General features: G+C 55.0%; 1 protein-coding gene across 2 annotated transcripts in view; it reads right to left on the bottom strand.

The window, feature by feature from the left end:
- Positions 1 to 19,818, bottom strand: part of TRAPPC9 (trafficking protein particle complex subunit 9) — a 579,880-nt gene that overhangs the window by 453,371 nt on the left and 106,691 nt on the right. For both annotated transcript variants that reach the window (XM_062187950.1, XM_062187949.1), the window contains 3 exons: positions 16,366 to 16,492; positions 7,017 to 7,162; positions 745 to 830 (listed from right to left, as the gene is read on the bottom strand). In XM_062187950.1, coding sequence (XP_062043934.1) covers positions 745 to 830; positions 7,017 to 7,162; positions 16,366 to 16,492 — 359 coding nt within the window. The remainder of the gene's footprint in view (positions 1 to 744; positions 831 to 7,016; positions 7,163 to 16,365; positions 16,493 to 19,818) is intronic.

The following is a 19,818-nucleotide window of genomic DNA, read 5'->3' as shown; positions in this document are numbered from 1 at the left end:
CTGCCCAACAGTCCTGGCTCGCAGCAAACTGTGGCTCCACCCTGCAGTCTGGCCCAGCCAGCAGGGGCATCTCTTCCAGGCAGGCGCCATGCACCCCCAACACAGCTCATTGTGTTCACACCAGGGATGAGGCCTATGGGCCCTCGTATCCCCCAGGTCCCACCCAGGGCCTGGCACAGGGTACGGCCCTCAGCGAGACACCAGCAGAAAGAGCCTGGCTCTCACCTGGAACACCGGTTATGAAACTGGAAGGAACCCAACCATGCCGCAGTACAGAGAACCTTGGGAAGGGATCCACGGTAGCCTGAAGGTGGCACAAGTCCCCCAAGCAAGCATGGACCCAGGGCGTGAATCTTCCACACCCTACATGGCGCAGCAACACAGCACCTCTCTCTACAGCTCCCCCTGCGCCTCGATCCCTGTGTCCCCCCCCCCCCCCCCCCAGCAGCACAACAACCTCCAGTAAGCTCCTGTGAACTCCAAAGTGCTGACTTCCAATCTCACAGCCGACGGGCGAAGCTCGGGGCATGTACAAGCCCAAAGTTGCTCTGTGCCTCGGATGTCTACTCGGCAGCAAGCATGAGACACAGTAATGACAAAACACGGACTTCACTCGCCAAACGCTTACCATCTTAGGCAAAGCAGACATGTGTGCCAGAATTAGTGCCTCTAACACTAAGCAAAGATGCGTTTTAGTGACACGCTGGAGTTCTCGGTCACAGAGGCCCCGGCAGGGATACATACCATGTTCTCCACTCGCAGCTCAAACGGCATGGGGTTGTACACCATCAGCTGGACTTCACACACATCCCCTTGAACCCACTGGAAATCTAGACACACACACAAAAGAACCCTGGGGTTAGCAGGTAGTTCTGAACTTCTCACAGGGTTTCAGATCAGCCGGCTGACAGCTAGTTTTCTTCCCACCAAGGCGGTGGCTGCCACGGCCATCGCAAGATGGGAAGTTCAAAGCGTGGTGTGCCCCTGCTTTCTCTGAAACCACGCAAAGCAAAGTATCGCCGTCGTCCTGACGCCACACACAGGGTGCCTCCCCCACCCTCTGCAGGCTGTGCTCCCGCTGGCACCCCAAGGCTACCTCACAAAGCTACTGTCCGTCCATGCAGCACTGGACCTGGTGTGGCCCTTACAGCACTCAGCACCCCAAGGGCCCACAGGCTGTCAATGCAGGAAGAAGGCTGGGGTCACTGGCAAGAGGCCCAGAGTGTGGGTCACCTGTGCCCCCCAAGACCATGCCTTCTCCACCCAGCCCACCCCCTTGTCAGTTGTAACTCAGCAGCTGCTGGGGGAGACAGAACTCTGAAACAACCCCAAGACCCCAAGCACGCCCTGACTGTGAACATGACCAGGCCACACGACAGAACATAGGTGAATGGTTCCTGTGGACCTAATGAAGGTCCCCAACCAGCTGACCGAGTTCCTCAAAAGGGCGATTGTTCTAGATGGGACAGACGTGATCAAGTGCACCCATAAAAGGGGCCAGACCCCTCCTGGAGGGGTGGCCACTAGGAACTCAAGCCAGCAGCACAGGGAACTGAAGGAGGGGCTGGGGGCTAGCAGGGGAACAGGGACCCGAGGGAGGGGCTGGGGCCAGCAGGGGTGAACGGGGACCTGAAGGAGGGGCTGGGGCCAGCAGGGGTGAACGGGGACCTGAGGGAGGGGCTGGGACCAGCAGGGGTGAAGGGGGACCTGAGGGAGGGGCTGAGGCCAGCAGGGGTGAAGGGGGACCTGAGGGAGGGGCTGGGGCCAGCAGGGTATGGGGACCTGCGGAAGGCCACCTCAGGGAAATGGCTGAGGACGCCATGAGGGGTATGGACACAGACCTCCCCTGGACGAGCCTGAGATGTGGACACAGCTGGGCACAGGACTGCACTAGACGCCCTGATCTCACAGACAGTGAGGAAATCAATCTGTGTTGCTCTAAACTGGGAAGTTGGCGATTTCTTACAAAGCAACGAGACACCAGCAGAGCACCCACGACCGGTGTCCAAGATACGCCAGCAGGCAGAGCCTGGCTCTCACCCGGAACACTGGCTATGAAACTGGAAGGCAGAGAAGGAACGTCAGACCCCGCGTGAGGCATTAAGCCCTTCCACACGGCTGCCCCACTGCTGTCTGTATTCACCTCAGGGGAACAGCAGTGACCCCGAGGTCACAAGGCAGGCACTCGGGGTCTCAGCGGGTGAGCAAACCTGCCTGGGAATACCACCGCCAGCATCTCGTGCCGCAAGGACTCTGGCCCAGGCCTGGGAACTCCGGGCGGGGCCTAGCAGAGACGTGGTGGCAGAAGGGAAGAAGAGGCTTTTCCAGCATTTGCTGATCGGAATTCCTCGGCTTTCACGGAGCCTTCGGCTTCTGCAAACACCTTGTGCCGGGGCAGCCTGCACAGGATCCAGGACCAGCTCCACCACACCGGTGATGGGTGACTGGGAGCTGGCATCTTGGATCCATTCACAAGAGGATGGCACAGAGTAACACAGTGCAGGCCCGGCTGCCACCTGGTCGGAACCAGTACTTGTCTTATTTTACGAAGAAGGAAACCTCTTCCTGACAGGTGGGGCGGCCTGCCCATCTTAGGCCCTGATAAATCATTGCTGAGACTCAAAACCCTAGGCTGTCAGCTCCGGAACCCATGCTCTTTCTCCCTCCACCAAGCTGCCCCTCAGTAGCTCCTCGGACTCAGGCTGCCCTCTCTCTGCAGGGGTCTGACGTCAGCCTCTGATAAGCTGCAGGGGCTTCTCCACAAGGGAGCCAGGGCAGCCGTGCTCACCCCACCTGCCCCCTCCACCCTTAGCAGCCTCCCTTGGCCTGCAGGGGACTGGCACCCCAGCCCACCCCCAACCAAAGATGAAGAACTCATTGTGTCTTAAACAGCTCCTTATGCCTGGTATCACAGATCCGTTCTCTCTCATAGTCAAAAATGATCATTGTGCTTTCCAGGGTGCCAAAAAGAGTAATTTGTACTTTGACAGCCTTCGTCCACAACAGGGAAGTCTAAAGTCAATCCTTGAGTCTGTGAGAAGTGATTTTTGTCAGAAACAGACAATCCCCTGCCCGTGCCCCTGCCTCAACAGTCCCTCCCTGAAACAGCAGGGGAGCAGGAGTCAGCGGCGGCGAAACCGGCTGTCTCAGGTTCGGCCCATCCCCTGCGCCCGTTGTCACCTGTGCAGACAGGTGCTTCTGTGGCCATGTCTGCCGCCGCCTGTGTGAGGAAGCGCTCCTGACTGCCTGCTGCATCCCAGTCCCGAGCCCCAGGCACGCGAGTGCCGGTGCAAACGTCATCTGCAGGGACTTCAGGAACTCTCTCACCTGACCTCAGCACAATGCTCCCAGTGAGCTCCCAGCATGCCCACAGCATGGAGGGCACACGTGCAGCCCAGGTGGCCTGGTCACACGGTGCAGAGTGGGGGCTGCAGGGCTAGGCTGCAACCTCAGGCTGCCACATCCTGTCCAGGCCACCCTGCCTGGCAGCAGTGACCTCAAACTGGATCTGGGGATACCACAGGTCCTTTCACAAGAGGGAGGAATCTCTTCACCCCTCCAGGCCTTGCCTGGGACCTTGGGTGCCGTCATCCCTCTCAGAGCAGGGCCCAGTAAAGCCTGCACACAGGCACTCAGGCCGGAACTCAGTGCAGGTGGAGCGCAGGCGGTCTCAGCACTGGCCCTCAGGGTCTGCCTCTCCTCCAGTGCCCAGTAAAAGATGGACTTACAGAGACTAGAATCTCAGGCTAAAGGGACGCGAGTCTTCACAGTGTAGGCAGAAAATTGTCAAAAAGGTATCAGAAGCCGTGGAACACAAAGTACATTCTCCTACCCATGAGTATTCAACAAATACTATGCATCTCAGCTGAACCTTCTGTTATAGATATTTCAGAAAAATACAAAGTTTGACATCATCCACTGAATCAATATATAAGCAGGCACTTCTTACTATGATGAAAAACCATATCACAGAGGACAAGAGTGGAGGGCGTGTGGCATGGCGGTTCAGACACCACTTGGGATGCCTGCATCCCGTATCAGAATGCCTGGGTTTGCATCCCTCTCCAACTCCAGTTCCAGTTTGCCTGCTAACATGCACCCCGGGAGGCAGGAGGTGACAGCTCGGGTACTCAGGTCCTTGCCACCTGGATCAGAGTTCTGGGCTCCCGTCTTTGAACTGGCCCAGCCCCGGCTGTTGTAAGCATTTGAAGAGTGAACTTGTGGATGGAAGATCTCTCTCCACGTCTCCCTCCCTCCCTCGCTCACTCTCAGTCTCTCCCTTTCAAATAAAATGAAAATAAGTAAACAAACAAACCGTCCGTCCCTGAGTGCCGAGCTAAGCCGAGGGAAGGAGACAGGGCCCTGCCGTGCCCTGGCTGGCTGGCTCAGGGCAGGCGATGTGCACCCCTCGGTCTCCATCCTCTCCTGTGAACAGGCACCTGCAGCACCAGCATCCCACCACGATGAGAACTCCCACCTGGTGTCAGCTTCGGGCCTCATTCACAAAAGGAAGCCCCACCAATTGCTTAAGAACAAAGAACAGTAATGAGGCTGGATGCTGGGCACGAGCCACAAGGGCAGAGACTCCAAGCCAAGCTCCGAGGCCTTGGGTTTAAGGCTCTGATGTTGCTGTCTTTGAATCTTTAATAATTTTGTAACCCGGGGCCTCCCGATTCCCTGCTGTGCTGGGCCCCGTGGATCACACAGCTGGTCTCAAGAAGAGGAGCCTGGCCTCCAGCCCCTAAGCCCTCTGTACAAGTCTGCTCTAGAGCCTCTCTGGCCCCACCTCCCCAGCGCTCAGTCTTTACTCAGGTTCAAAGGGGAGGGACCCAGGAGCACCTCTGCTGTGCTGGCCTGTGGTTCTGGAGAACTCTCACCGACATCCTGTCTCCCTGTTCGACTTCCTATGCACTTGTCCGGGCTGCATGAACTGGGTGGGGTAGGTACAGGCTGCACCCCTCTGGCTTAGCTCAGTGCAGCCCAGTGTCAACGTGGTTGGAACACTTACACAGCCAGGAGCTGGGCTCACATGATTTACTGAACACTGACAGCAAAGGACAGAACAGTGTACAGGTGGCTGCCACGCTACCATGAAGCCAGGAATCTGTAGCTGAGCCCTCAGGAGCCAGGCGTCATCTGCATCTAACTGGGGCCACACCAGGTGTGCGTGCGCGTTAGAGCAAACCAGAGAGCACCCCTCGGAGCGGGACACTTGGTCTGGGGATGTGGGAGCCCAGCTCTTGGCTTTGCCACTAACCAGCTGAGTAACCTGTAGGAAACCATCTCTCTGAGTCTGTGTTTTTCCGTCTATAAAAGGAGATAAAAATCAACTCCTCCAAAATTAATGCGACAACTAAAGGCACAAGAGTACGAGCCAGCCTCTTCGCAAGCAGCATCTGAATGCAGAAGTGATCTCCAGGGACGGAAAGCACAGGTCTGTCTAGGACTCCCACCTCGGCCTCGCCCTGTGGCTGAGCACTGTTTCCAGGGAGTTCGGACAACCTGCAGCTTGTCGGTGATGGTCACGGTGAGGCCCTACCAGGAGCTACGGCCAGCCGGTGCTGGAATTACAGGAGGAACACTCACTACGATGGTGAGCTCCACACAGCGCTCCGGCGTCCCTTCTGCAGGGGACAACGCGGCACTGCGGACAGCACAGACTGGGCAGCAAGGCCAGTCCCCTGGAGTGAGGTCCTGGACAAGCTCCGTCCACTCCATTCACTCTTTCATTGTGCTGTGGGCGCTAGGGACGGGGCAGGGAGCAGCACAGAGCTCCCGGCCTCTTGCTACATTGCGGAAGGGAAGCCATGAAGAGGCAAACGTCTACTTAGTTGGGGAAAGGCACTACCGAGGGGCAATCTAGGGATGCTGAGGGCAGGGTGGCCTCCAAAGTGCTGGGAGCAGCAGACTCCCCCTCCGAGAAGGTGATATTTGAACAGAGACCAAACAGCGTGACTGTGAGTGAGGCAGCGACAGCAGCAGGACGAGGTCCACGCAAACCAAACCATGGGACCGGGACAAGCCATGGTGTTCAAGGACCAGAAAGGAGTCATGTGGCTGGATCTGAGAAGCAGAGGTGAGAGAGGCGGGGGGTCAGGACAGGCAGGCAGCAGGGGTGGTATGCGAGGCAGGGCCCCTAAGGAATAAAGGTGCCTTTTCCCTAAAAGGAGGCACGGGAATCAAAAACGGAAATAAAGAGGCAGCACAGGAAGCACTGAGGATCAAAAGCCGAGAGCGAGAGAGCTGCCGGTGGCCTGGGCCTGCACCAGGAGGGGACCAAGGGCGGTCAGTCTCTGGGCAGCGCCCGGCCTTCCCTAAGATCGGGCTCCTTGTCTAGGAAATGCAGGCCCCTGCATATCTGTCACGGGGGCACACGGGCTGACCAGCACGACGGGCAATCCCCGCCCCACATGCAAAGGGACCCTGGGCTCTGCCTCCAGGGCAGTGAGGGAGAGAGCTCGAGCCATGGCCAGGCCTTGCGAAGGACACCAGGACACAGGACAGGGCAGGCCTGGGGCACGCTGTGCCCCTGTCAGTGACAGAAGAGACATGAGCGGCTGCAGGCTGGGAAGGGGCAGGGAGCTTGGAGCCGGAAGGGCAGAGGCGAGGTCTTCAACAGAACCAGGGTTCTCTCCCCCTCTCCATGCGTTCACGGGGAAACAGCACCAGGGACACGGCCCAACCCCAGAGCGGAGCTTTCTCTGCTGGGTGGAAAGTCGGTACAGACCGTGTGAGATCACGCTCGTCTCCACTGCCACTCTGACGTCACCTGTGTTAAGTCTCAATAAACACAGCTCTTTCCAGTTCCTGGGACTTTCCTGAAAACGCCTTCGATGAAATAGATCTTTAAAACTCAGCTCCACGGACAGCTGCCTGCCAAAGGCAGCAAGCCAGACAAGCTTCCGCGGGAGGAAAGGCACACACGTGGCCAGCCTGGGGCTTTGCGCTGACATCCAGAGGCACCAGGGGCAGCGGGAGGCAGGGCGGGGAGACAAAGCTGGAGCCACGGGGCCTACCTATCTTCTTGTTGCGCTCTTCCCCGCGGCTGTGTGCGATGATCGGTGAGTAGATGAAGGGGCTCTTGGCTGACACATTCTGACCCAGCGCGCTCTTCATTTTCTGTGGCCGGAGGCTGGCGGGGAGGTTCAACAGCTTCACACGCCTGTGACAAATGACACAAAGATGTCAGCGGCCACGTTGGCCTGGCCTCAGGGAAACAGCACGTGTGGGAGCAACAATGGATCGGTCAGAGGAGATGAACCAAAGGAAGGGAAAGCCCTCAAAGTCAGCAGCCGGGCAAGGCGGCCAAATGCCACCCACAGTGAGCCCAGGAGGTCCCAGAAATACCCCCGCCCCGGGACGAGGGCACAGCCGCTTTCCCCTGGCCCCACAGACAAGGCCCAGGGTGAGCCCCCACTGCTACTGCAACCAGCAGGCTGGGCTGCCCTGGGCTCCGGGAGGTCAGGGGCCAACAGCACCTCTGCTTTCCCGTCAGTGCCACCTGACCCTTACCCTGCCTGCCCGGGGTGGGTCGGCTCACAGACACTCACTGAGAACCAACCCCACACTTCATCTGTGTGGTCTCACTGACGCATCACATCCACCGTCTTAGCTTGGGTGCCATTATCAAACAAGAGATTAAGTGCACAGCCCAAAATCCCACAGCTGGACACGGATGACAGCAGGAGATGGTGGCTCTGAAACCATAGCGGTGGGGGGTTCTCTCCTGTGAGACTGTCTTGGCAAGGTGGTAAATCAGCTCAGGAATACTGCTGGGTCTGGGACCCAGATGACAAGGAACCCCCTTTGGATGGGGAAGAACAGGTATGACAGCAACTATGCCGGCAACGCACCTGCATGCCCCTCCACCCCCACCTCCCAGAGATAAGGCCACGGGAGCAGCTCTGGCCCCCGGGTAAGGGGTGGGAGCCATGCAGGTCCCTCCCAGAGGAAGCACGGGCCTCCTGCTTTCTCCCTCCACTACTATAAGGCCAGACACAGGGAAGGTGAGGCAGCCAGGGAGTTCAGGGACCTGGAAAACGGCCCGGCTGGCATCAGGCTTCATCGCGGGGAAGCACTGAAGACAAGGCCAGCCAGAAGAGCACCCTGCTGAGTGGTCAGAGCTCCAGTTTCTGCGTCTGTCATTTTATAAAATATGCCCCCACCACCACCACAGAAAACTGTCCAAGGCTCCTCCCTAAAGGCAACATAATTTGTTTGGCACAGATCGCCACAGAACTCGCGCGTTCGGCCTGTGACGCTGCCTGTGGCGGAGCAGGATCCCCGGGGTAAGGAGCCCCAGAGAAGGAATGTTCTTCCAGATTCCATCTGGAAAGCCTGGCTCTGCTCAGCACACTGCGGCTAACTGGAATCAGGCAAAGCCAAGTGGACGGGAGGGAAGAGACAGGACAAACAGCATCCCTTTCTCTCCTCCCCTCTTAGTGCCTCAGCCTGCCTTCTGGGGAAGCGTGGAAGGCAGCACTGGAGAGCAGGTAACAGAAGGGCGATGGCTGTGAGAGGCCTCACCGGGCCCGCAGGTGGCGCAGCAGGGAAGCCGCCCACACTCCAGGTCCTGCACTGACCACACTGCAGGGGAGGACAGGACCTCCCGGCTCTGACAGCCCTGGTTTGAGAACTACTTTCAGGAGGATACCAAGTCGGGGAGAAAATGCAGGACCAGGCTTACAACTGCTGAGAGCACAGGGCCCGCACGCTGGGGCACCTGTGAGGCTGACAGCTTGCCTCAGTGCTGGGCCTCTCAGCCGCTTTGCGATTAAATGTGTGTGATCCCCCCTCAAGCTGCGTAATTAAACACAAACTTTAAGTTGCAAAAGCACCAAAGGCACTCAGAACTGGAGGATTTAGATCCTTAGATTCTTAGCAATTTCAATACCTTCAGTAACTCTAGGGCTCTTCGCCAGGTAGGAGCTCAGCGATAGCTCCTAAAAACAGACTCCCCACCCCCATCACAACCCCAAATCGGAGGCTCACTGGTGAGTGGGAAATGGCACCTATTTCTTCTTTAATAAGGTGTGCTTTGGGTCTGCATGGTTATTTGTGGCTGGTGCTATAACTACTGGTCAGCCCCCTCTGTGGGCAATTCTGCGGAGAATCAAGCGGATGGCTTGTAATCTGAGCTGACTGTCCTCGGCAGGACCTCCGGGCAGCAGTGCCCACAGAGGGCTTGGCAGCCCTCCTGGCAGATGAGGTCATCCTTGACCATGACTGAGTCCCTGGCAGTCAGCACAGGGCCAGACCCATCTTGGGCACTCAATACATATTAGATTAATTGAATTCTGCAATAGAATTAAAATAGAAATGCACTTTGTCTCCTTTTTTATTATTAATTTGCATCATAATTACTTGAAATCATTTAGGGGTGAGGTTAGTTCAGGCTCTCCTGCTCCAGAGAAGAGGTAAGTATTTTCCTGTAAGTCGCTAAAATGGTTTTATCGTCAAAAACTGAGAGACCTCAACAGAAAAGAAAGTGGCTTCAACCATCTGTTCCGGCACCAGAATCAGGAGGACGGGCTCTCCGTCTGACAGCGCTGTTCCGCAGGTGTGCTCACTCCCTCTCCAGCGCAGGCCGGGATCTTCCAGGCAGCTTATGCGTAGCACTAACAAGGTGCTTCACTCTCCAAAGGCACCTCCGCTGAGGCTTCCTGGAGCCAGCAGGGGGACACGCAACACCTGATGTGACTATTTTTTTAAATTAAGCGTTCCTGGGCATAGGACTTTGAAATCATCGGCTACTACATTAAAATAGCCGCAGACTTGATTTCTGAGGAAGACTATGGCCCAGTCCGCAGAGCTGCTGTACAGGACTAGTGCAAAATACCCGGGACAAAATACCCATGCAGAAAGACGGGCTTACGTAGCTCACTGTTTTTGGAGGTTCAACTCCAAGACTGGACGCCGCACCTGTTGCGTTTCTCTGAGGGCAGCAGATGGCAGGGGTGGAGCGCACACAGAAGAAGGACCCCATGGCCAGCCAGGAAGGGGACACAACAGCTGGGCCTGACTCAGGCATCCACAATCACATGAGAGCTATCTTTTCTGGGTGACACCCACCAAAGACCTGGGGATCTCCCAGTAGGCAATCCTAGGCAGTGGGACTACCTGAGGCTTCCACCCTCGCGGTCCCATCCATGCGGGACTCTGGGGTCTAAAGCCCTGCATGAGTGCAGGACTGACATCATGTTCCAGCTGTAGGTGAGGATGAGAAGCAAGACCGAGGAGGAGCGGACCGCCTGTATGCAGTGCCTCTAGTGAAGCTTCCCACGCCAGCTCGCCGGTCGACTGCCAGGAACCAAGCACCTGTGACAGGCAGCTGCCGCCCTCAGTCAGCACCCCCACGCCCAGCCGCCTCTCTCTGATGCCTGAGAACATAACTCTGCGAGGTGCTGCCTGGCTCCTGCCAAAAGCTCACTTAGGAGAAATCACATTCACCAGGCAAAGCTGATGTGTCAGCAGTCCATCCGTCATTCTGGACATTCTCCGTGGTGGTGCCGGAGAGTAAGCCAGCCAGCAGCCAGCCAGGCACACCGCTGGTCATCAGTGAGCACACTGGGGCGACACACCCTGCGTGTGCACCGCCGACTGCCGGGATCGGAGGAGACCTCTGCGGTGATGTTGTGCAGGAAGCCATCCCTTGCACCCCAAGGTCTCCTGAGACCCCACGAGCCTCGTCACCACAAAGACGTGTCTCCCCAGGGGGACTGGACCTGTCTGCTCATGAGACAGAGGACCTCAGCACCCAGCAGGCTGACTTCTTGTTGTCCACAGCTGGGTCATGCTTTGCCCCTTCCAGCCCTCACATGGTACCATAAGACTTCCAGGTACTAACAGAACTTGTCCTTTTATTTTCCCATCGCGCCCTTGCTTTCCCAACACTCTGGCAGGACTGACTATTTTTAATGCATATTTATGTGTGCTGCTGCAAACGCTCTAGGAAATAAGGCAGAATAGTACCCACACAATAACCACTTGACCAATTCTAGGTGAGCCGAGCAGTCTAGACTAAGAGTCTAAGGACGAGCATCTTTACTGATCAAAATGCATCCAACAGCACCCACCCCCTTCCCTTCCTGCCCCTAACAAGTCAGTCCTGATGCCACCAGGGAGGGCAGAGCCAGGGGGGTGCCTACACAGCCCAGCATGGGTGACAGGGTCCAGGCAGAGCAGGAAGAGCCCATGGACTGGGTCCAGCAGCAGCCCAGCACAGGCAGGTAGAGCTGCACAAGGAGACACACAGGACAACAACAGGTGACAGACGAGAAAACAGAGAGGTAGCCATTCACGACAGTGGAGGGCAGGATCCTCACTATCAGAAAAGGGGCTGCAGATGTGAGATACCTGGAACACAGCCTGCTGGGCTGGGCTGCAACTGGAGGCACCCACGTGACCTCGTGGTTTTCGAGGTGTCCAAACACAGAAATGACTCCAGACATAACCCTGGGTGCACGTAATACGTGTACGTAAACAGACACACTGCCTAGCAGGCCCTCCAGGAGCAACGCGTATGCCAGCACCTGCGATCTTATTCTGTATGCCATTCTCACTGCAAGGAGCCAAAGCTGCTGGAAGAAATGGCTGACTGCAGGGCTGGAGCAGGGGAAGTGTTAGATAAGATGAACCCTACACATGTGACAAAGGACACAGCAGTCTTCTTGAAGGGGCCCCCACTGGCCAAATCAGGAATGATGTAAGCATCAGAACAATAGGATAGAGTTTATCATATAATAATATATTACAGGAAACCATAAGTATACATATAGCAAAGTAGGCAGATGGACAGATGGGTGGATGGACAGATGGTGGATAGATAGAAAGATGGTCAGATAGACTGGTAATGGACAGATATATAGACAGATGGACAAACAGAAAGGTAGGTGGGTGGATGGATTATAAAGACAGATGGGGAGAGAGAGACAGGAAGATGGATAAATGGATGGATGGACAGATGAGAGGGTGAAAGTGACAGAGACAGAGATGATAGACAATCAGATGGGAGACACATGGACCAACACAACCACTCATTTCCTAGCTCTAGCTCTAAGTAACATGAATTCTCAAGAGTAAATAAAGTCACATTTCATTTCATAGGGAGCGATGGATTTACTTCAGCTGACATAACTTAATACTTGTATGTACAGGCAAAAGCATTAACTGGCAGGAAACGGCAAAGTCACTTTAATCATTGCAAGAGCTCCCTGGAACTTCCAGAACACAGACCTGCAGAGACCTCTGCTGCTTGCACTGCACTTCCCCAGCATCCCACTCCGTCCTCACAGGAGCTCGGCACCAGCGGCCTCACTTGGGAGGAGGAGATGAAGGCATGGAGAAGCTAAACGGTTCTTCCACAGCCACACGATTAATTACAGAAAACAGAGTTTGGATACAAGTCTACTGGGCAGAATCCTATGGTTTTTCCAATTTTACATTAAAGGAAGTTATTAATGTTTGGCCTTAAGAAGTCACATCAATAACTGTCAGCTACAGTTCCTCCTTCCTGAAGCCCAGGGAAGTGCTCACGCGTCAGAGGCCTGTGACGGGGAGGGATTCGGAAGAGGAAGCTCCCACGGCCTGTTCCAGAAGCATGACCCGGGGCGTATCTCTAGAGAAGAAAGATCATGCTTGGACAAGGAGAAGAAAAACACTAGAGGCTGAAGAATTACAGAGCAAGGACATCACGTTTGTCCTAATTCCTTATCTTTCCAAGCAGCGGAAACTTCGGAGAACAGCACAAAAGCAAAAGCTGGCAAGCACATTAAAGTAAGCGAATGTGTATCTGTGCATGAAAATTAATCTCGGATAAAAACACAGGCCCCAGACCCAGCCCCTCTAGCAGAACATGTCACGAGTTCAGGAAGAGGCAACACAGCTCACAAAACAGCACACCCGCACTCCGTGGCGGAGCTTTCTGTCCAAGGCCTCCCTCTCAGAGGAGGGAAGGGCAGCTCCCACCAGTGTGCTGTCTTGCCCGACAGCATGGCAGTGTGTGCCTGGGACAGCATGGCAGGCTGAGCGGGTTACAACGCACTACACGGGGCCTGGACTGAGGGCTGGCTCCTAACGTCCACTCCCCCACCCCCGCCCCAGTGGCCAACAATCCTGAGGCTTCACCTCCGTCATATGGTTTGGGGGCGTGGACCTGGGGCGGTGGAAAGCACAGGGACACTTGTCAAGGCCCCTGAGAGGACCCCACCTTTCCTTCTCTTCCTGAACACTGTGTGATGAGGATGTGAGGAAGGGAGCTGCTGCTGTCACTCTGATACCACACCAGGCCTATGTGATCCATGCACTGTTGGGAAGTGTGGGTATAAAAATGTCTCCAACAAGAAGAAAACTTGGCCAGCGTTGTGGCTCAGTGGGTTAAGCAGCAGCCTTCAAGGCCTGCATCCTATTTGGGTGCTGGTTCAAGTCCCAACTGCTCTACCTCTGACCCAGCTCCCTGCTGGGAGCACCTGGGAAACCAGGGGAAGATGACCTAGGTATCTGGGCCGCTGTCACCATGTGGGAGACCTGAATGCAGCTCCTGGCTCCTGGCTTCAGCTTGGCCCAGCCTGTTGTGGCCCTCTGGGTAATGAACCAGCAGATGGAAGACCTCTCTCTCTTTCTCTAAGTCTGCCTTTAAAACAAACAAATAAATCTTTTAACAAAGGGCTGGTGCTGTGGCATAGTGGGCTAAGCTCTGCCTACAGGGCCAGCATCCAACATGGGCATCAGTTCAAGTCCCTGCTGCCCCTCTTTTGATCCAGCTCTCTGTTAATGGCCTGGGAAGGCAGTGAAAGATGGCCCAAATAAGTGTGCCCCTGCACCTGCACCTGCGTGGGAGACCCAGAGGAGGCTCCCGGTCTCAGATCAGCCCAGCTCTGGCCACTGCAGCCATGTGGAGAATGAACCAGTGAATGGAATGCCTTTCTCTGTTGTTCCCTCTGTCTGTAACTCTAGCTCTCAAATAAACAAATTTAAAAAAACTTTAAAAAAAGAAAAAAAAGACAACAGAGATTCACTGAGTGTTTCCCATGGGCCAGGAACTATGCTGGTGCTGGTGTATGTAGGAGCCATGGCGAAATAAAACCAAACAGTCCATGAAGGGGCCATTTCCAAGCCTGTGGGAAACCTGAGAACCAAGCTCAGAGAGGCCACGTCCTTGTCCAAGGCCCCAGCTTAGTGGAGAACAAACCCAAGGCCTCAAGTCTCAGCTCCAGGGCTGCCTGGACGGCTCAGCCTCCCTCCCTCCGGCGTCTCTGGGAGTTCAAGTCCCCTCTTGGTGGCCATGCCCTGTGAGGAACAACCCTTTCCAGCTTCACTGATGAGAGGCCTGCTCGCATCAAAGGCCCAGAACATTCCATGAAGTGCAGAGTGCTCTATTACACAAGGTTTTCTGAATTTAAAAATGATCCAGGCCGGCACCGCAGCTCACTAGGCTAATCCTCTGCCTGCGGTGCTGGCACACCGGGTTCTAGTCCCGGTCGGGGCACCGGATTCTGTCCCGGTTGCCCCTCTTCCAGGCCAGCTCTCTGCTGTGGCCAGGGAGTGCAGTGGAGGATGGCCCAAGTGCTTGGGCCCTGTACCCCATGGGAGACCAGGAGAAGCACCTGGCTCCTGCCTTCGGATCAGCGCGGTGCGCCGGCCGCAGCACACTGGCCGCGGCAGCCATTGGAAGGTGAACCAATGGCAAAGGAAGACCTTTCTCTCTGTCTCTCTCCCTCTCTCACTATCCACTCTGCCTGTCAAAAAAAAAAAAAAAAAAATCCAAGCCACGATGCAGATAAAAATTAAGAAAGGCTTTTCTAGTCTTTTATTAAAAAAAAAAAAAAAAAAGAATCATGCCCTTAATTCCAAATCAAACACATTCCACTCGAAGCCTTCGGTAGAGAGAAGTCCACGAGGAAGCCCTCCCTTCCCAGCAGGCAGGGGGCACGGCGGAGCAGCTGCGCCCTCCTCGGGCCCACCCGTGCCTCACTGCTGCACATCCCTCCCGAGACAGAGCCAGTGGCAGCCAGCGCAAGCCCTCAGGCTGCAGCCCAGGCTGTGGGCACTGCCCTGGCCAGCTCCAGCTGAGCAGCCACTCAGGCGTGCCCTTCGCACGCCTGCCAGGAATATGTGTGCCCGGTGGCCCTGCCCGCCCAGCTCTGGGGGTCACACAGCTCTGGCCACACCACACCTGCCTTCAAGGAGCTGCAGGGAGAGAGACACTGAGCAGCCCACGCCACGCACTCCTGCTGCACGAGGTGCTCACGGAAACCTCATGCCTGAGGGCTGTTCTCAATGTGGGGGGCAGGCGGGGACCAGCAGCCCAACCCCAAGGCAACTGAGTGATTCCACAGACACCTAGGGTCACAGCATTAGCAGCAAAGCCACGTCTCAAGCTGCTTTTCAGTCTTCAGATGGGTCAGGAACACGGAAATCACTTGAGGTCAGTTCATCCATTTCTACAGGTGCCCACTCTGTAGGAGTCACAGGCCTCCACCGTCTCAAGTCTAGACCCGGCAGGAGAGACGGTCACACGGGAAGGCAATTCCTGGACCACACATGATGGCGAATGCCGTGACGGAGGTGTCCAATGTACCATGGAAACCAGAGGACTGGCTTTGCACCCAGAAGGCAACTGAGCTGGCCGTGAGTCTACAGGAATGGTGCGGGGAGGGGAGGTAGGCATTTAGCCTAGTAGTCAAGACACCACCTAAGGTGCCTGGTTCCCACATTTGAGTGCCTGGGCTCAATACCGAGCTGACTCCGGCTTCCTGCTAACGCAGACCCCAGGAGGCAGTGGCGACAGCTCAGGTGATGGGGTTCCTGACACCCCTGCTGGGGACTTGGATTGAGTTCCTGGCTCTGTGTTCAGGACTGGGCTAGACCACTGCAGTCATTTGGAGTGAACCAGAAGACAGAATCCACATCTCTCTATCTCTGTCTATTTCTGTGCCTCTCGAATTAATTACAGAAAGAAAAATCTCTCTAAAATACATGAATAAAGGAATGGGTGAACACCAGACAAAGTCAGGGAGAAGACAATGAACGCCAGGAAGAGGCAGAGCACGTGCAAAGGCACTGAGGCCAGAAAGCTCCTGGCATGTTCCAGAAGTTTCTCCCATTCCAGTGCTGCTGGGCCACATGGCCTAAGAAAAAGGAGCTGACTGGAAGCTTGTAGCTAGGAGAGTGACAAGGTCAGACTGGTCTCAGTCACAGCCCAGGCAGACCTGGGTCCGGGCATGGCTCTGCCGTTGAACAGGCAAGTGCCTGGGGTCACTGTGGGACGCTCGCATCCACACGTCCCAGGATGGTCGTCAGCCGGGAAAACATGGAAGTTCTTCTCAAGATCTCCACACGTGGGGTGGGGAAGCCCCGCCACCTTACCTGACAATGGGGAGCTTGGTGAAGGGCACAGGGGGCAGGGTGAGGCCATCCGGGAGGGTGATGGGCTCCATGGTCCCAGGACACTTGGACGTGTAGTTCTCCAGGCTCTGAGTCACATCCTTCTTCTCTGAAGAGAGCACAAACACAAGGTAAAGGCTCATTAACCAGGACGGCAGCTGCGGTGTGTCCTGAGCACTCCGAGGCAGACAGGGGCGGACCCCGAGGCGAGGGCTGTGCAGGGCGTCCCTCGTGGATCCAGACATTCAGCAGCAGCTGCTCCACGTGAGGGCCTAAGGATGGAAGCCACATCAAGGCACTCTGCTCGACGAGGTTTCCACTGGCCCAGGAAACGCGTGCACACCAAGTTCCAAGGCAGCCAGCAGGCAGGACGGGGGGAGGAGTGTGCCTGCGACCCAACAGCACTTCCCCAGCTGCCACAGAGGGGCCAGGCTGGACGCCAGACTCGTCCCCAAGGAGTCTACAGTCTGTTCTGTGTGACAGAGGTTTGAGCAAGTAATAATGAGAAATCAGCATTTCTGCGAGAATGCAGAGCTTCCTGAGATAAAGAGCGCTGTCCTGTAGCTCAGCCCGTCCCTCTCATCAGCAGGGAGGGATGGAGGGAAGGGGCACCACCATGCCCGTGAGCCTGGTGTTGGGACAGGCTGCACATGGATATTCAGACTCCGGACACCCACAGCCAGAAGCAGCTGACCGGCCACCGACTCAGGACAGGAGCGTTATCAGCCCCCTTTTCCAAATGAAGAAAATGGAGACCAAGTGCAGTTAAGTGCATGTGCGGCAGCCGCCCTAAAGGATTAAGGAAGGAGCCGGGGGTGAGTGGGGCTGAGGAGGACAAGGCCTCTGGCCTCAGAGGTCAAAGTCACCGCGGAAGGGAAAGGCACAGATCCTGAGGACCACAGCAGCAGAGGGGTCTGCATGGGGAGGGGCCTGGGGCAGTGCAGTCAGACCCATGTCCGAAGAAATGGCTTGGTCCTTCCCCATTCCTCACGCAATCCTTTAAGGGACGTCACTCAACCCTGCTGAGAGCCGTTTTGCTGCAGCAAGGAGCTAAGGAATCACGAATGATAAAATGAGATAATGCTCCAAACAACAGAGACCCACAGAAACCAGCACTGAATAAATCTAACCAATGACAACTATAATCGCCATCAGCATCCTGCTACACCAAAGTAAATGTCAGAAGTGGACAGAGAGGGGCCGACGCTGTGTGCAGCGCTTACAGCCCAGAATTTGTCCACAGGGGAGGACAGTTTCCCCACCAAGCATTTGGGGATCCTGAAACACAGGACACTGAAGGAGGGCCAATGCATGGTGCGGACGATGCTTTATTTACTGAGGAAGGAGCTGGAGTCCATCAGTTCCAGTGAGGATGCCGAGCTGTGTGCGCACTGGCACCATGATGAGCAGACGGTGCTGGTGATGATCCGACTGGCTGCCACCTCGTTGCTGCTCAAGCGGTACCACCTTTGGCCAGCAGGAGTCTCTCTGCGGTGGTCCTTGTGCCCATTTCTCATTGACGGCCTCTGTTCCTCTGGCTCGTCCCCAGCCCCAGAACTGAATCCCTTCTCCATGGAGCCCTGAGCTCTTTCCATGGGAGCAGCATTTCAAGAATGGAATCTGGAGGCCAGGGCCTCTCACTATCTCCCTCAGCCTACACACAGATCAACTCAGAAAATGGTGGACGTGGTCACAGCATATGTGATTCTTACTGTGATCTTTTTTTTTAAAGGTTCGCAAGTAAAGATACAGCTTTCGGGACACAAACTCCTTAAAGGGAAGAAAACCTTGCCATTACCCATACTTGCATTTGCTGAGCACTCATGCAGGCCAGGTACCATGCTTGTGCTCTTCAGACTACAGAATCTGGAAGGAGGGGCCGCCATTGTGGCATAGTGGGTAAAGCCGTCACCAGCAATGCCCGTATCCCATTTGGGTACTGGTTTGAGTCCCAGCTGCTCCATCTCCAATTCAGCTCCCTGCTAATGTGCCTGAGAAAGCAGCAGAGGCTGGCCCAAGTTTGTGGGCCTCTGTACCAACATAGAAGACCCAGACGGAGCTCCAGGCTGCAGCCTGGCCTAGCACTGGTCATTAAGGGTATTTGGGGAGTAAACCAGTGGACGGAAGATCTCTCTCTCTCTCTCCCTCTTTCTGTTATTCTGCCTTTCAAATAAATAAAAACAAATCTTTAAAAAAAAAAAACTTGAAGGCAAGAAATCTTGGTATATTTACAGAACTTCAATACTTTTTATACAAAATAGGTACATGATACTTTCCCAAAAAATTTCTGTAAAAGAAGGGATAAAGAGAGGGTCCAGTGCAGTGGCACAGAAGGTGAAGCCTCCACCTGCAGGTCGGCATCTCATATGGGCGCTGGTTCAAGTCCTGGCTGCTCTACTTCTGATCCAGCTCCTTGCTAATGGCCTGGGAACACACTGGAAAATGGCCCAAGTGCTTGGGCCCCTGCATCCACATGGGGGACCAGATGAAACTCCTGGCTCCTGGCTTCAGCCTGGTCTACCCCTGGCCACTACAGCCATTTGGGAAGTGAACCAGCAGATGGAAGATCTCTCTGTCTCCACCTCTCTCGGTAATTCTGCCTTTCAAATAAATAAATCAATCTTTTTATAAAAAACTCTTCAATTATTATTGAAACAAAAAAGAGCGGGGAAGAGGCTTTATTATCCCCTTTGGAACATGATCGACTAACTCAAGGATAATCTGGAAAATTTCATTATGCATTGGTTATAAATGCTACCAAAATCTAATTTTTAAAGGCTTATGTTCAGCACCCATATGGGATGCCAATTCCAGAGGCAGCGGCTTAACCCATTGCACCACAATGCCAGTCCCTAAACATTAATTTTTAACTATGATATTAACATTGTGGTAATATAAGAGCATGTCCGTTTTTTTTAGAGGCATACTAAAGTATGAAGATGTGAAATGACATAATGTGGCCAGGATTTTCTTTTAAATAACTCAAATGAAAAAAGCAACAGATGAAATAAATGCGCAAAAAGCTTGGTAACTACTGAATTTGGTGGCTAACATTTGGAGATGCACCTTACTATGCTTTGTGCTCTGTTTTTAAGATTTTTTTCAGCTGAGGAGGCTTCAAAAAGTTCATGAAGGGGCCAGCGTTGTGGTGTCGTGGGTGAAGCTGCTGCCTGCAACACCAACATCCCGTACGGCTGCTGGTTCAAATCCCAGCTGTTCCACTTGTGATCCAGCTTCCTGCTAATGGGAAAGCAACAGAAGCTGGCCCAAGTACTTAGGTCCCTGACTCTCCATGGGAGACCTGGAAGAAGCTCCTGGTTCCTGACTTCAGTCTGGCCCAGCCCTGGCCATAGTGGCCATTTGGGGAGAGGACCGGCAGATGGAAGATCTCTCTCTCTCTCTCTGTCTGTAACTTCACCTTTCAAATACATAAAA

Source organism: Lepus europaeus, chromosome 4 (genome assembly GCF_033115175.1).
Source record: "Lepus europaeus isolate LE1 chromosome 4, mLepTim1.pri, whole genome shotgun sequence".
Taxonomy (NCBI): Eukaryota; Metazoa; Chordata; class Mammalia; order Lagomorpha; family Leporidae; genus Lepus; species Lepus europaeus.
Note: the sequence above shows the minus strand (reverse complement) of the source record. Positions and strands in the feature narration are given on the sequence as shown.